The sequence below is a fragment of the Triticum urartu genome, chromosome 2A (assembly GCF_056163025.1).
Source record: "Triticum urartu cultivar PI428250 chromosome 2A, HENAU_Tu73, whole genome shotgun sequence".
NCBI lineage: Eukaryota > Viridiplantae > Streptophyta > Magnoliopsida > Poales > Poaceae > Triticum > Triticum urartu.
The window spans coordinates 711,510,995-711,527,863 of record NC_141874.1 but is presented as its reverse complement, the minus strand read 5'-3'; the positions used below and the strand labels follow the sequence as shown (position 1 = coordinate 711,527,863).

The window sequence follows — 16,869 nt, the reverse complement described above, 5'->3', positions numbered from 1 at the left end:
TTATCCCCTAAAAAAGAGTTTTTTTTAGAATAGAAAACAAAAAGAGTTGTAACGTGATTATTGCGTGGTACGGGTTAGAGACCCATCCGAATTAGATTAATCACCTGGGCCCTCTTATATACTCAACCCTTAGTTAACAACCTCCTAATCTAATCTGATCAAAACCTCAACAACTTTTTTCTAAACCCTAGACAGATCCGTTCGACATGGGCGTCGGCCCTTCCGTCGCCGACGGCGGCGACACCACGGCGGTGACGGGGTCCATCAGCGAGGTGCCCAAGGTGTCCGGCACCCACGAGTTCACGATCCGCGAGTACAGCCGCACCAAGGGCATGGGCGTGGGCAAGTCGATCCTGTCGCAGTACTTCTCCGTCGACGGCCGCCGCTGGTACATCCGCTTCTACCCGGACGGCTACAGCACGGCCGACGGCGCCTGGGTCGCCTTCTACGCGCAGACGCTCTACAAGCCGCAGTTCCGCCCCGTGCGCGCCGAGTTCACCTTCCAGCTCCTCGGCCCCAACGGCGACGTCCGCCACACGCGCCGCTCCGATCGCGCCTGCAAGTACGACACCTTCTGCAACAGCTGGGGCATCCGCCGCTACATCACCCGGGAGCAGCTTGAGAGCGCCGCGCTCGGCGCCATCCACGCCGACTCCATCACCGTCCGCTGCACCGTCACGATCCACCTGGCGCGGAGGAGGAGCCTCGCCATCAACCGCCCGGGCCTCGTCCAGATGCCGCCGCCGCCGCCGTCCAACCACGGGGAGAACGCCCTCAGGTTCCTCGCCGGCGGGAAGGCCCCCTTCGACGTGCGCTTCGACGTGGACGGCGAGATCTTCGAGGCGCACCGGATGGTGGTGGCCGCGCAGTCGGCATGGTTCGAGAGCCTCCTCTACGGCCACGGCCGCGAGGCGGGCAAGGACGTCCTCGAGGTCGGCGGCGGCATTGTCACCCCGGAGGCGTTCCGGGGCGTGCTCCACTTCATCTACACCGACGAGCTGCCTCCCGAGGCCGCCAAAGGGAGGGGGTCGTACGACCTGACGCTGCGGCTGTTCGAGGCGGCCGACTACTACCTCATCGAGAGGCTGAAGCTGATGTGCGCGTGCAGGCTGGGCGACTTCATCAAGGACTCCACCGTGGACGCGCTCATGGAGATGGCGGAGGACTACTCGTGCAAGGACCTCGCGCAGGCGTGCCGGAACTTCGCGGCGCGCAGGGGCCTGAGTTTGGCAGCGATAAAGAGGAGATTATTGTCCAGCGGCGCTGCTCCGGCGACGAGGAGGATCATGGACGTGCCGGCGCCGTCGACGAGCGGCTGAGTGAAATTTTCTTGTGCATGCATGCATGTGGTACGTATACTTAGTATCTAGGGTAATCTCTCGGACTACATATATACGATATAGCTTTGTTTTCTGCTGGAAGGTCGAATTTTTATAGTTTATTAGGTTATTGGTGTGCTGAAGTACTGTTTATACTCCATACTCCATAGTACTATTTAAGCAAGAGTCCAGTTTATGATAGACGCCTCTCTCATCGTCGTGAGAAAGAATTTGATATACCTTTGTAGTTAGGTTATTGGTCATATCCACAAAATTTGATTGCCTTGAGTTTGCACTTTACACTACCCATGATATAGGGCTGGAAAAAAAGCTCGAAGCTCGCGAGCTAAACGAGTAGCTCGTGACTCGGCTCGAATCGACTCGAACTCGAAGAATAATGAGTTGAGCCAAGCTTTAGTTTAAGATCGTTTATAGACCAAGTTAAACGAGCCAATCTCACGAGTATTCGTGTAACTCGTTAGGCTCGGTACAAAAGATCAGCCACTCTCAATACAAAAAAAGATAAGCCACTCAGCACCCTACGTTCCAGACGCACAACACAAGGCCCAGCCATTGAAGACCCACCCGCCTAGAAGACTCATGCATTACAAGAAAATTACAATTGTTTAGTGATATATATGTTTAATATATACATAATTATTTTTTATCATTTTGAGGGTTTTATGTTCATATCTTTAACGAGCTTAACAAGCTAAACGAGCCAGCTCGCGAGTTATACGAGTCGAGTCAATCTTGGGTTTAAGCTCGTTATAGTAACGAGTCGAGTCGAGCTAGCTCGTTAACGAAAGGAGCTCTAGCGAGTCGAGCCGAGCTGGCTCGACTCGGCTCGAATTCCAGCCCTACATGATATGTAAGAATTTGCTTTCATGTTCTTGGTTTTCGTCGGCGTTTTCGCTGGGTTATGAACTTTGCTCTATTGTTCTTTTCAAAACCTGTCACTATTTGTCGCTTAAGCGACAGAGATGCAAACACAGAGATGGAAAAAGCGACAGAGATTACAAAAGCAAACACAGAGAAGAAAAACATGGCCAAGAAATTAGGGGGCTAAGGGAGGGATTGTGTCAGTTTTAAGTTATAGGATATCTGAGGTTGATCATCGGGTCTGGAAACAATGCATGCTGCTCAGCCCAATTGTTGTGAAATAACTAATCTCTGAAGTAACTGACGGACCTCTGGGCATACGTGTGCCAGCATTGGCGTCCCACATCAATTAAATCCTATCCTGTGTTTTCACTTTGGGCACTGATCTGCGTGGGCGCGCCGGCCCAAATTCGGGCCGGTCGCCTAGCAGCCGCCCGGTTGGAGCGGCCAGGTTTGTTTGATTTGCATCTCTCCTTCCTCCCGCACAGGATCGAGCCCGCGCCGCCTCCGCCTTTGCACCTCGCGCCGCCTCCGCTTTCGCACCCCACGCCGCCACCTCACGCTCGTCCGCGGCTAACGGCCACCACCGCTCGCCCCCGGGTCGTCGTGCTCGTCGTCTACTGTCGCCATCAGCGAACACACCTCTTTGATGGAAAAACCATGACGGCCGTCGTGGCAACATTTTCATCATTGGTCGAAGCAAAACAGAGACATAGTTGTAGCAAAAAACATTGTGGTTGTCTGCTACCAGTTGTAGCTCATCGTGCAGGTCGCAAACACACGGCTGCCGTCGTGGCAACGATCTACAATTATGGTCATAGCAAGACGTGGCCACGGTTGTAGCAAAAGAACATCATGGCCGCCACCGCCAGTTGTAGTTGTCGTGCAAGTCATGAACATTAGCATCTTCGGTTGTAGCAAATCACCTCATCGGTTCCAGCAAATGAACACCGTGGTTCCAGCATTTTTCGCTGCCGGTTCCAGCATCTAGCGAGAACGGATTGCAACATCTGTAGGCGCATGGTCACCGCGGCCACCACCCCGTAGTAGCAAAAAATCATGCCGGTTTCAGCATCTAGCCACAGCGGTTGCAGCATCTGCAGGTGTGGTCACCGCGGTCACCGTCCGCAGTAGCAAAAAATTATGCCATTGTAGCACTTTGGCTCACCGGTCGTAGCATATTTGGACGCCGGTTGTAGCACCCCTTGCTTGTCAGATGCATTCCGGTGCTTGGCCTCATCGCACGCGGCCATGGCGAAGGGAGCGAGCATGGTGACGGGCGCATCCATGGCGACGACGAGATCTGGAGAAGGACGAGGAGTGTGGCCACCCCCGTGCGTGGACCCAGCTAAGAGAGTAGGGGATCGGAGAAACAAGATAAGGCGGGGGCACGGTGCTCGCGCCAAGCGTACGATGGTCTCGATCGAGTGGCTCGCGCGGGACCGGCCGAAAGTTTCGGCCGGCGCACCGCGTAGAACTTTTGACACACATTGCACTGAAATCAGCACTATCACAAACAAAACAATGAAGAAGGCATGCAATGCAAACATGATAGCAGTACCCCTGTTTTCCTGAACATAGCAAAAACAGGGCGTTCGGCAGCAATTTGTACACCGTTAAGCAGAACATTCAGTGGGAGCTTGTTTAGATCAGTGTGGATCGTGCTGGTAATCTGCCTCCCGGCGAAGAGGTGGATCGTGCCATGTACTTGTGTCCTGGGAGGATAGGATTAGTTGCTGATAATTGGAGCTTCGTCTGAAAATATCTACAACCACAGTCGATCTTGATCAGCTGTATGTTATGTTTTGAACCTCTAACCACCACAACTCTCCTTGATTCCGCTACCGCCAACAGTGGCGGAGGGGTGCCATGGCACCCCCTATAAAAATGAAAATAGTTTACATTTTTTTTTGAGAATTCTCGCCACTTTATTGAATAATGTTCATGGATACACGGTTCGGATTATGCGGGGTACCCAACCAGGTATGCCTACCTAAGGCTAGATTACAAGCAAATTTAGCGAGATTATGAGCCTCAAAATTGTGACTCCTACGCTCATGAATAAAAGTACATAAACTGAAACTAGTTCTACTGGCTATTATTTCACGAATGATTGCAAATAGTTTACATGGTATATTTAATCTTATTTTTTGGACTAATTATTGGATTTATGACGACGTTTAGGCCCAATCATGCTTATTTTGTGTAATTTATTAAAAACTTTTACCCATGTATTGATGTTTGGCACCCCCAGCAATTAGATCCTAGGTCCACCACTGATCGTCAAGTTGGTGGCACAACTGCCGGATAAGACCATCCCATTCACCAAATCTCTCACCTTATATTACCTTAACCTCAAACATCGAATTCAACTTGCTCCGTCGCCATGAGTACCCATGACAACAATTCTTTTTCACATTCTTTGTTTTGGTTGGGTTGTGAGCTTGCTCTGTTTTTCTATCCAAAAAAACCATCACACTGTTATGTTGCCGATGCTTATCGGTTATCAGAGACAGGGGGTGGGGGGGGCGCTTTCCCAAGTGGATCATCAGGTCAAGAAAACATTCGTCTGGCTGAGTCCAATTATTGTACTCCCTCGGTCACAAGTATAAGATGTTCTAACTTTTCTCTGAATGGGCTGTATATATTTGTTAAGGAAGGGAGTACACTTTAGCTATTTATCAGTTACCTGAAAAAAAGATTTGGATAAGTTAATTCCGCGTGAAAGCCACAACGTGGGTGGTGTACTGCTTATGTGTCTCCCACGAGGCTGAATCAAGACCTCGTTGGAGACAGAGATAATGCAGGTGCCCATGGTGTCACCAGCATAGACGAGGACGAGACTTCACATGTGCGGGTGAGTGGCCGGGACATCATCCGAGATCGACATGGCGACGCCACGACAGCGGGCGAGGCATGTGGAGTGGAGGATGCAGAGAAGACATTATGTACGTCGCAACGTATAAGATGAACAATCACCGCCGATGGGCCAAGCTTTCGCATGTTCTGTGCAGCACCACGCGTTGTTGGCGCCCACGCTACCGCTTCTCTTTAACCTTGTCTCTTTATAAACGGCTTATCATCCACTCGTTTCCTTTTCTTCTATGATCCTATCTATCCTTTTTCTCCCTCCGTTTTTTTTCTAAAGGCTGCCATGGACGTGCCTTTCCTCACCTTTTTGCTATCATTGCCGCCATGGATGCTCTTCTCTCATGTTGTTGTGGTCGCTAAGGGCACCCTCCCTCCTCGCCATAAGCATCATCTCCATTGCTCACCTGCTCTTCTCTTTCCATATGTTTTTTTCTATCATTTTTTTCTTCAAAGTTTTCCGTTGTTCTTTATTTTTTAATCGGTTTTCTTTCCTTTTTTCCATTATCCTTTATCCTTTTAAATTTTCTTCCTTTTCTTTTCATTTTTATTATTCAAATTCACATTTTAATTTCATGAATTGTTTTTCATTAATATTAATATTTCTTGAATTCGAGATTTTTTGGATTTCACAAACTTCATTTGAATTTTGAAAACTTTATTTGAATTCGTGAACACTATTCAAATTTGTAAACTTTATTTGAATTCGTGAGCATTTTTTAATGCATGTTTTTTAATTCACAAACATTTTTTCAATTACATGAACTCCTTTTGAACTCAAAAATATTTGTGATTTTGAGCTTGTTTAATTCCATGATCTTTTCTCAATACGTGAACATCATATCAATTCACATCCATTTTTTAAATTCACTAGCATTTTGTAGATACATAATTTTTAAATTTCATGAAAATTTGTTTGAATTAATTGACATTATTAAAATTCATAATTTAGTTCAAATTAGTGATTTGTTTTAACACTATTCACATTCATGAACATTAGCAAAAATGTGATTTTTTTTAAATTTAGGAACATTTCTTCAATTTCGTGACTTTTTTCAAATTCACAAACATGTTTAAAATTCATGCACATTTTTTGTTTCATGATATTGTTGAATGTCATGAATAATTTTTTAATTCATGAACTTTTTCGAGTTCGTGCACATTGTTGTTGAATTTGCATGCATTTAATTTTATTTGTATTTTTAAAAATTTCCGGAACTTTTTTCATACTCGTTAACATTTCTTGAATTTGTGATGTTTTCTCAGAAACCGGTTCAAAAACAAAAAATCGTAAAAAAACGCTGTGAAAACCAGACACGCAGTTATTAATTTAGCGACCTGTGTTGTTTATTTAGCAAAAAAACGCACATTTCTTTCTCTTTTTTTGACGGGAATAAAACGCACATTTCAATTTCGTGCTGATGCGTCGCTCACAGTTTTTTTTTACAATCTCGCGTCGCTCACAGTTTTTTTTTACAATCTCGCGTCGCTCACAGTTTTTTTTTACAATCTCGCGTCGCTCACAGTTACTACTAATCAGAGGGAAAAAACGAACTAAACACGGCCATGCGCGCGTGCGCTCGCTCGTGGCTGCAGTTGGAAGATGGGCCAGGCCCATGTAGCGACAGACGCGAGGCGCCTGATTTGCTGCAATTTGTCTAAAAAAAAGCCTGATTTGCTGCAAGGGCGACACACACCACCCCCACATGTCAGTGACGCGAGAAGGCGTTAAGACCTCCCGAGCGACGCCAATGGATTCTCCGCGCACTCGGAGCGAAGCAGTCGGCAGCCGCACGTGATGGGCCTGGCCGAGGAGGAGTATGCGGCCGCTTCACGTCGCTTCTCCGGCGCCGTGTCCATGAGGGAGACGCCGGATTCCTCTTATTGCCGCCCGCGGAAGCATCCTTTCCCTTCCGCCTGGCACCCGCCGCATGCCCACCAGGCGTTCGACGTAATGCCACGCCCAGGAGACCCAGCCCCCATTTTATATCTTCCAAGTCCAGGACGAGGAGGACTCCTGGTTTATTCGCAAAATAATTGGTAGCGCGCTCACAAGCAGCATCCCGGAGCTTCAACCCTAGGTAAGATCCTATGTTGGTTCTTGAGATTGCAGAACAGCAAATTCCTTGTGTTTGTGCATACATGACATGCATTTGATTTTTTTTTTGAGGAAACATGCATTCAAAATTAGCGGAATTGCGCACGGTTATCAGTGCTCAGACGACGCTGTGGACCTATTGCACTAGTGACTATTTCATTTTCTCTTTCTTAATTTTCTTGCGGTGCCGCCTTAAATTGTAGCTGCACTGATGTGCATCAGTTGGACCGTGCAGAAGTGGAATTCTTGAGTTCTTCCATCTTCTGCGTGGGCCAGATTAATATTGCAGTACAAAAGCAAAGCATCATCCATGAACAGAAAATAAATCACAAGTATCTAGCTATATTTGGCAATGGGTTACTGTTGGCCAATCAAATTACGGCAAACATGATGGTCTATTGAATACCTTCCTCATCTTCTTTTCTTGGTGATGCCAGAAATTCACGATAGTATATTATGCTATATAGGATAGGTGGTCTTAAATATTCCTCTTTTCTTAACTTATAAAATATTAAACTCTAAAATTTAAATCAGGGACGTTGATGGTATTACAGAAAAAATAAATCGCAGCACAGAATACTAATGACCATAACTACCATATTGTTTCCCCATGGACTTGCACAGTTAAAACTCTCTTTCCTTTCTGCTTTGTGTATGCTTGCTTACATTGTTGGATCAAATAAAAGAAAGTGGAATGCCAAGCGAATGTAATGGAGTCAAACCTGCTTCTAATGGCCTGCCTTCTTTTTACGAAGGGTTCAATACCACAGCTTCAGAACTAATTTACCAAGTTTCCACTTGAACCTTACTGGCACTTCCTGCAAGTGGATAACAAAAACAGCTCCGTATCAAAGATGAGCTTCAGATCTATTGAGCAACTACTTAGAAGGAACAGCAAGATCAAAATTTCTCAGAGTATTGCCAATGGTATTCATGACCAGAAGGAAGAGCGGTCTGTGCAAGCGTTGAGGGAGTCACTTCTTGCGACCAACCAGCTTCCAGAGAAGTTTGATGACCATCATGTCCTACTACGGTATCTAAGTTTTATCCATTATCCAGAAACTATGTTGTATACTTCTATACATAGTTACATCACCAAATTATCCATCTAAATAACTGGGAGATATTTTACACCTCAACAGTTAGGAGGTCAGACGTACTCTTATTTTTTATTGAAGTTGGACTTGATCTGATTGCTATCTTCATCATGTAGCTTTCTGAGAATGCGAGGATTCAATGTAATAAAGGCAAAAGAGATGTTCTTGAATATGCTGAAATGGCGTGAGGATTGTGCTGTTGATACCATTGCAAAGGTATGCCATGGCTGTCATTTGTAAATATTCTGTTTGTAATTTGTCCAAAGAGTCTCGTAATTGTCTTGTATCCTTCTACATTTCTAGTTCCACAGTATTATTGTTATCTGGTTGAAATATTAAGGGGAAATGGTGTTTCTATGTCACAGGATTTTAAATTTGAGGAATTTGACGCATTAAAACGATGCTATCCTCATGGATTTCATGGAGTTGACAGATTTGGAAGGCCACTATACATTGAACGGATTGGCTCAGTGGATCTCAGTAAGCTCATGCAAGTGACTAGTATTGATAGATATATAAAATATCATATATCAGAACAGGAGAAAACTTTATCTTTGAGATATCCTGCATGTTCTGTTGCCGCAAAGAAGCACATATCTTCTACAACAGCCATATTAGATGTCAAAGGATTGGTGCGTTGCTGTCTGTGAAATCTTCTTCTCAGCGCTATATACATTAATTCCATTGTTTCATTGAAGAGGGTAGTTGCATAGCTGTTTGATCATTTCTTCATTGCCTGATACTGAGGCCAAGCTTTTGTCTTGGAAGCAGGTACTCAATTTGTTTTTGTTGTCATGTAACTTGGTTCATTCTTAAGGCTGTTCCTCTGTCAAGTTTTATTTACATTAGGAATTTTTGGCTGCAACAGCAATGTACATTCATGAAACTATCATATGTCTAAGCTATTAGTTTTAGTACTCAGCACTAGCACATGATGAGGCTATTTTACTATGTACCAAAATATTCATTTGGATACTCCTGTTATTTCAGGGCATGAACAATTTTTCAAAAGCTGCACGAGAGATGTTCATTGAAATTCAGAAGATTGACAGCAATTACTACCCAGAGGTAATCTAATCTAGTTAGAAAATGTCCATGTTAGACCCTTGACTATGTTCCTGGAAGACTAGAATCCCGAAGTTCAAAATCATTTATCTAAAAAATTATTTTGTTGTGGACCTTGGCCTATAATAGCTTTGATAAGATAATGGTCTGAAGACCAGGGATCAGGCACTCGCCCTCAATAGCTGCAGCAGGGGTTGTTCCTGACGTGGAAGTGATCTATTAGGCTTTGGGATTTCATTGCTTCATCTAAAAGCTCAATTGAAACTTTCGAACTCAAGGCCTAACCATAAATCTACCTTCCTATTCAATTGAACCCTTGCTAATTTAACTGGACTCTTTCATATTGAGCCAACAGTATCCAACAAGGATATTTATCACTTATTTATTCCTTTTCTTAATCTTCATATCTTTAACATAACCTATCAAATGCCTTCACGAACAGGCCTATCTCCTGCTGCCTTGTGCACTCACGACCATAACAACTTCTAAACCGTTTGCTTTAAACCCTAAGGTTCTTTTCAAGGTGATTTTGATATGGTGGATGTTGGCGACGTGATAAACCTTGTGTTTGTGAGTAGCTAGTCTTCTCCTTCGCCTCTTCATCTATGTCTCTCTTGTCATTATCCTCGACATCCTAGCCGTCACCTTCTTCATTTTTAGTTTCATCAGGCCCAGTGGCATGTCATCAGTGACAACAGTAGTCCCATGGTATTCCATGGTGAGGTACATGATGTTGTCAACCAGCCCTTCATGGAAGCGTCTTCCTGTCACAAGGTCATCGCCACAGATGGTAGCACCGACCAATTTCGCGGTGTGCCTTTGCTAGTTCGTCATGTGCCGCATGCCCATGGCCATGGAACTGGAACCCTGAGGTTGATATGCACCTGCAGTCCAATGGATAATGAAACTGAACTTTGAGATGTTGGATATCGGCAAGCAGTAGTGCAAGATGGCACTGCAGCGTCAACTGGGCTTCCAGGCCGTAACAACAAGCTAGTCCTCGGGCCTGCCAGGTATCTAGACCTGGATGTCATCACTGATGTAGTCCCATGAATCATCAGGTAGGAAATGTTCGGAAAATTAGCAATATTATGATTAATTTAATCCATAAATAAATCATGATGATAGCAGTAGCAGTATTAACCTCATACTGATCTGTAAACATGCGAGTGCGTACTAGTTATAGAAACGACATATCTATTAATGTGCTGAGTACCGGAAACGCATAAGCCAGTAAAACAGGGATTCACAGATCATACCTCCAGTTGCCCAGGTAGCATCCTCGGCGCCTTTTTCGTGGCTTCGGAGTTTTCACCCATGGCGATTTCGTGGAGGTCAAGGACGTAGTCGAAGTAGAGGACAAAGAGGAACAACAGCGAGCACCGAGCAGTCGCGCCGAGACGCTCCTCAAAAATTAATCGCCCTTCTCCCAGTGCAGGATCACAAAAGGCGGGGTTTCGGAGGCCTGCTCTCCCACATAGCCGTGCACGCGGTCAATGGGATGGAATTGCTGAAAGCAGTAGTAGCGAGAGGAACGACAGTGGGTTATGCGCTAGGAGGCAAAGTAGATGCAATCTGATAAGGTGACGGCTAGGGTTGCCACTGCCCCCAATATATATGCGGTCGGGTAGGAAGACGTGGTGCTAGGCCCATGACCGAGTCGGCAACAACCCACAATCCGACGGTTTCAGATATGGTTGTTACATAACACGTCTGTTAATGACTCACAATTAATTAATTATCTGTTCCTGGCCGGCAAATATAAAGCGCACATGACATAGGTCTGAGCTCGGCTTGGCTCGTTCACGAAACATGAGGCGCGCACGGCGGAGGAGGAGCACGCTTGTACCACTCCTCTTCTCAAGCTCCAATCGCATGTGGAAGAGAATCCGCTCCAATAGCACGTGGAAGAGAATCTGCTCCAATAGCATGTGGAAGAGAATCCCTTATATGTTTGTCTCACCTCTCCTCCGAGACCGCGGTGGTACTAAACTTCCGACCATGTCATGACAACCCACATGAGCATTTGAGATTTTGCAGGATTTATTGTTTGTATGGGCCTAAAGCCCATCTATAATTCAACAATCCCCCACCAGATCTTGGAGGCCCATTGTGTTGTCCTCTGTTCCGAACACTGTTTTGATATACCAGTATAGTATTTTCAGTGGAGACTGGTAAGGTTGAACATCCTCCTAGAGCAAAGAACTACACTTCTCTGCAACTGAACAATGGACTATGCTTTGAATTGTCAGTTTGGCATAAAGAAGTTTCACTAATTGTCTTACTGGTACTAGGCAGCCGAAGGTTAACCCCGCTTGTGGAGCATATTAGTCACACTCCTGGCCTATTCATGAGCTTACTAGAGATTACCCTATCTCATAGACTGTGTAACCAGCAGTCGGGCTTATATAGGTCTGCTCTTCCAAAGATTGCTCTGCATCTCGAACAGAATGGGTTAGTAAAGTTACTCTCCTCCAGTTAACTAGTAGTTTGTTTTCCAAGGTCCTACTTCACGGGATCTCCGATCACATAGGCTGGGTTACCACCATGGCAACTCATGTGGGTCTCTTACCCATCTCCCTTGATGCATTTTCTATCACAACACATGATAAAGCTTTTGTGAAGGTATCTGCCAGATTCTTAGCCGACTTGATATAAAATCCAACTCTATCCTTGCTATGCTTAATCCATAGTTTTAAATAGCAGGCTATGGCATTCTACGTTTGGAGCTAAATTGACTCTATGGCGTGCTAAATGACGCTAAGTTGTACATGATGCGTTTAGCGTGAAGCCCCTCCAAACACTATAGCGGAGCTATAATGCCGACACAGCGCGCTACTTAAATTATTGTCTAATCCGATAGTCTAGATTTTTATTTCTCTTTATTTATTTATTTTATGCCGCAGATAGTTAATACATGACCATGAGAGTGTTAGGAATGACTTTCTATTTTATTTTGTTTTCCATTAAATTCTGCTGCTTATTAGCACCTACGAATTTTTTGCTGGGAAATTATGGATCTTCATAAAAACAGAGCCAGTTATGGCTAATATCCTGTTGTTCGGAAACAAAACTAGTTCTAGATTTCTTGCTTCCAATCTCAGCAGAAGATAGTTTCAACAATATATTCATATGGCTTTGATTTATGATACAGACATTACATCAACTTTACATAATCAACGCTGGTTCTGGATTTAGAGCATTGTGGAAAGTACTAAAAGCATTTATGGAGGCAAGAACTTTAAAAAAGATTCAGGTAGCGCATGTTTTCTTTCTGTAAGTGCCAATTATTGTTCTTGGACAAAAGATTGAATCACTGAATACTGTGCTTACTCACATGCTACTTGTAAGGTTTTGGGGACCAATTACCTCAGCACCGTACTAGAAGCTGTTGAGCCAAGGTAAAGTGCATCAAGTTATAAGCTACTTTTACATGTTAGGAGAATGACATTTGCTCTTTCCTGCAGCAATTTACCTGAATTTTTGGGTGGAACGTGTACTTGTTCTGCAACTGGAGGGTGCTTGCTCCAAGATAAAGGACCTTGGACTGATGCTGGAATTATCCGTGCTTCTAAGGTGAGGTATGATGCTTCTTTTAAAGTTTGTTCAAAAGTTGCTGGGAAGCTGAACTAATTGTTGGGAGTATATTTGTAACTAGGAAGTTTTTGGAGAAGTGGGAAATCTTTCAATAAGATGACTTCTATAACTGCAAGCAGGCTATTTTGTTAGTATTGTTGTTTGCAACTTTAGCTTTGGCTGAGTGAAATCTATCCTTGGATTGCCCAGTAGGAGGCTACAATAGTGTTGTTTGGTCAGTGGCCATTCATGTGTTGGTATTATACTTCTCAATTTCAAGTGTTATGCTACGTTGCACGGATACTTCAGAAAGCGCGCGTATCCAGCCGGATACTGCCCGGATACTCGGATACTGCCCCGATACTTCCTGATACGTATCCCGTAAGTATCCCTTGATATTTTGATATAAAAAAGAAAATAATATTTGATACTCCTAGGATACTTCTGCGGCACGTTTTGAATACCTGAAACCCCTCGTTCGACGTGAAATCCCCTAAAAAATAAAGGCGCACCTTTTGAAGATTCCCAACATGGGCATGAGTTCATGTGAAAACATGTCTGTCAATGTTTTTGTTCAATTGAAAGGTGAGCAAGAGAGAATCGATGCACTGATTGGAACAGCAAACCTAGGCACACCTCCCTGCCAATTAATGGAAGTGTACTAGTAAGTGCAAGAAAAGAAAGGGGTAATCGTATTGAGGCATGCTTTGACCTAGAACCTCCTTAATTTTTTTCTTCATATTTGTAATAATTAATATATGTAACATCTATATATAAACGTATCCCCGTATCCATGTTTTTAGAAAATTGGCGTATCGGGCATATACCCGTATCGCGTATCCGATACGTATCCAAGTATCCGTGCAATGTAGGTGTTATGGACTAGATACTTCATGGTTGTTCAAGTTTTAATCTTGATTTAGTATATCTACTGCCCTCTTTTATCTTTATCACTCCCATAAATATTTGAGTTGGTGGCGGTGATGGACATCCTTCCATGCCACCTCCTCTCCTCCAGCAAAGTATCTTCATAACTGGTTGGGCAATCTCTCCACAATTTCTACCATCTTGGATTTGCATAATATGTCGTATGGTTATTTTTAGTCTTACTTTTTCTAAGTTGCCCTGTTCTTTAAATTCCAAGTCATTTTTGTGTGGCCACGATCCTATACATGATTTTTTAAATTAGTTTCATAGCAACACACGGGCATTCTGCATAATTAAAAAAAAACAATCTCATACTTGTGAGCTTCCTTTCCTGGATTGCCCCCTCCTCATCTCTCCATTGAGGTTTCCTTTCTTCTTCAGTGGCTGATTTTCAGAAATATTATTATTACATAACATAGGGACCTTTCCCATCAAAAGAAAATATCTATTGGAGAAAAATAGAAGTGTAACACCTTCATTGTATCTACTCATTTCATCTTCCTTTTGCCCTCCCACCTCAATTTCATCACCAAGTGTCACATCAGAATAGAAGAAACATACGCCTATCTTCTCTCGTTTTCTCCCTCCTTTCCCTTGCAAAGAATGCATTATGGATTTCTGACACTTCATTTGCAGGAGCCTTCAGCAAGACATGTAGATTCCACGTGTGGTAGGAAACGTACTCTTGGCATGTTGTTGTTAGAGGATAATCAGGTCTTGATACTGTTACTGAAATTATGCTTCTGCCCTTGTATACTTCCATTTAAAAACTGGAACAGCACATATGATAGCACATAGCACAGAAAGTATAAAAAAAAACTCAAATGTTTCTGCTATGGTTTGACCGTGAACCAGTCGTGCAGTTGCACTTCGGGAGTTCAGATTAGCAGATATTACTTGCATGCCTTTCGAATGAGTGGTTTTGCCTCATAGCCTAACTACTCCCCATGAAATGGGAATTCTCCAGTTACTAATTGTTGCAAATCTGTATGGAACAGGTTGCTAATCAGATGAGTGAAAATACTCATCAGAAACAAGCCAGTGAACAGATCTCAGGGAAGATACAAGAACTTGAAGACTGTGCTGCTCAGACCAAGGAGGTGAGAAAAGACACTTAATTAAGAAATTGCAGCCTAAGCATCAGCTGAGTGATATTTTCTTTGTACGTGCAGACCCTAGAGACACTAATATGTAATCAGAAAGAACTTGGTATCCACATTGAACAGTTGAGGGAACTCCTACGGTGGGAATGACATCCTCCTTTACCTGTCTAATTGCATACTGTGAATCCTTTTCAAATTGAGGCCGTAATATGTGTTTTGTTTGTTTTGTTAATACAGGGATGATGTCCCGGCAGAGAAGAAAACAAGTGAGAAGGAAAAATAAGTCATCACCGCATTGCGGTTTTATTTCTAGTGTACACGATGTCTACTACTGCTCTACCTTGTCCCATATTATGTTACTCATGTAATCTCCCTTCCTCTAATTATCATGAATAAAGTTATCATCTCTTATAAGTACTAAATTTACTTTATGTGATACTTTTGCCAATAACTGCCATCCACAAGGCTTCTTTCAACATCGCGGTTGCATTTCAAAGGCACCTTAATGTCAAGATGTAATTCTAGCTTCTAGGGTTGTTTTGGTTTCAGTGATATTTCAAGGCCTTGATCACCACCTGGTTGTCTGAAACACAGGTGCACCACCAGGACCCCAAAGAAGAAATCCAAATTGAATTCAGACGTGGAAATGTTACCTCCATTGTACTCCCTCCGTTTCTAAATACAAATCTTTTTAGAGATTTCAATAAGGGAAAAGCTTACCATCATCCGACGGATCGTAGTGGCCGCGTTCGCCACCTCCGCTGCATGACACGCGTCCAATTGATAGCTCACATGCCGTTCTTTGTCGAACGCGCTTTCGAAACAGAGGCTATGTTTTAGAAACATATGTGGTGTTGTAATAGTCTATGACGGGTCTAGTTTTACAACAAAACCTCTGTTGTGGAAATTTTCCGCAACAAGACCTCAGTTGCAAAAAAAATTGCGACAAAACCCTAGTTGTAAATTTTTTTCGTGACAAAACAGGCGTTGCAAACAAAATTCCGCAACAAGACCTATGTTGCAGTTCTGGAGTCACACTCGACTCGCTTGATGCGGCAATCCAACAGCTCACGAGCCGGCTGATCTTTTAAAAATATCAGCAGGTGGACCCGTAGCACGCCCCTTTCAATAGGGACTACATACGGATGTATACAGACATATTTTAAAGTATGTAGTCCATATTGAATGTGCTCAGTCCGGTTTGTGTAAGATAAAAATCAACAATACATCTGAACACCAAACAACTAGCGATGGAAATACCGAACTGAAAACTATAAATCGAATAAACCAGAAATATCCACCGACTCGGTTAGGTTAGGATAGGTTTGATCCTCAGTTTTTGATTTCTTTTTAAAAAAGACTTATTCCACACTTTCACGGTCAAAGAATGGCGCGGCAAAGCTCGCCGTCACCCTACAGTCTTGTTGAATCCCGAGTCCGGGTCGAGGCAAATCGGGGGGCGACATGCGAGCCCCTTGCCAGCGTTGTTTAACCCGGTGGTCGCGGAGATCCCCGTGACTTGAACGCGACGTGCACGCCATCGAGCAAGTGTAGGACCGCCACAGCCTGTGCAGTGTTTGTGCAGTGGTGGTTGGGCTTCCCTCGTCTTCTTCTCCGTAAAAAAAAGAAACAGTTTGTCTAATTCACGTCTAGATTTTTTTAAGAATATCACATCTAAACTCCCACAATATATAATGCAGCAACAAAAAACAAAAAAAACTAGGACAAAAAAATAAATTACAAACAGAATAAAAATCTAAACTGATGTGTCACATCTAGATGTGTCCTAGACAGACAAAAAGAAAACGACGACCCTGCAGTCGAGCGAGAAGGCGGGCTCTGCCCGGCAGCTCGATCGGCCGTGGCGTTTTGCGCGTAAACCGAGCCGGCTTTGAGACAGACGAGACAAATCGATCTTCTCTCCGATCGAGCTT

General features: G+C 43.9%; 2 protein-coding genes across 5 annotated transcripts; both read left to right on the top strand.

Annotated features, from left to right (window-relative positions):
- The first annotated feature begins 206 nt into the window (after positions 1-206).
- On the top strand, positions 207-1,319 carry LOC125534245 (BTB/POZ and MATH domain-containing protein 2-like). Its single transcript, XM_048697514.2, has one exon. It carries the CDS (start codon positions 207-209, stop codon positions 1,317-1,319), a length of 1,113 nt encoding a protein of 370 aa, XP_048553471.1.
- A 5,448-nt stretch (positions 1,320-6,767) lies between these two features.
- On the top strand, positions 6,768-15,869 carry LOC125539950 (phosphatidylinositol/phosphatidylcholine transfer protein SFH11). Of its 4 annotated transcripts, XR_015617531.1 has the most exons (13): positions 6,768-7,150; positions 7,923-8,200; positions 8,381-8,480; positions 8,630-8,896; positions 9,255-9,332; positions 12,484-12,585; positions 12,681-12,730; positions 12,797-12,905; positions 14,469-14,546; positions 14,831-14,932; positions 15,005-15,075; positions 15,173-15,299; positions 15,530-15,869. XR_015617531.1 is itself a non-coding variant. In XM_048703502.2 (12 exons), the coding sequence occupies exons 2-12, from the start codon at positions 8,022-8,024 to the stop codon at positions 15,216-15,218; spliced, it is 1,182 nt and encodes a 393-aa protein (XP_048559459.1). In that variant the 5' UTR covers positions 6,768-7,150; positions 7,938-8,021; the 3' UTR covers positions 15,219-15,371. The 4 variants fall into 4 exon arrangements, 3 of the variants coding, with proteins under 3 accessions (XP_048559459.1, XP_048559458.1, XP_048559460.1); XM_048703502.2 differs by lacking the exon at positions 15,530-15,869 and having other exon boundaries at positions 7,938-8,200; positions 15,173-15,371; XM_048703501.2 differs by lacking the exon at positions 15,530-15,869 and having other exon boundaries at positions 15,173-15,371.
- The last annotated feature ends 1,000 nt before the right edge of the window (positions 15,870-16,869 follow it).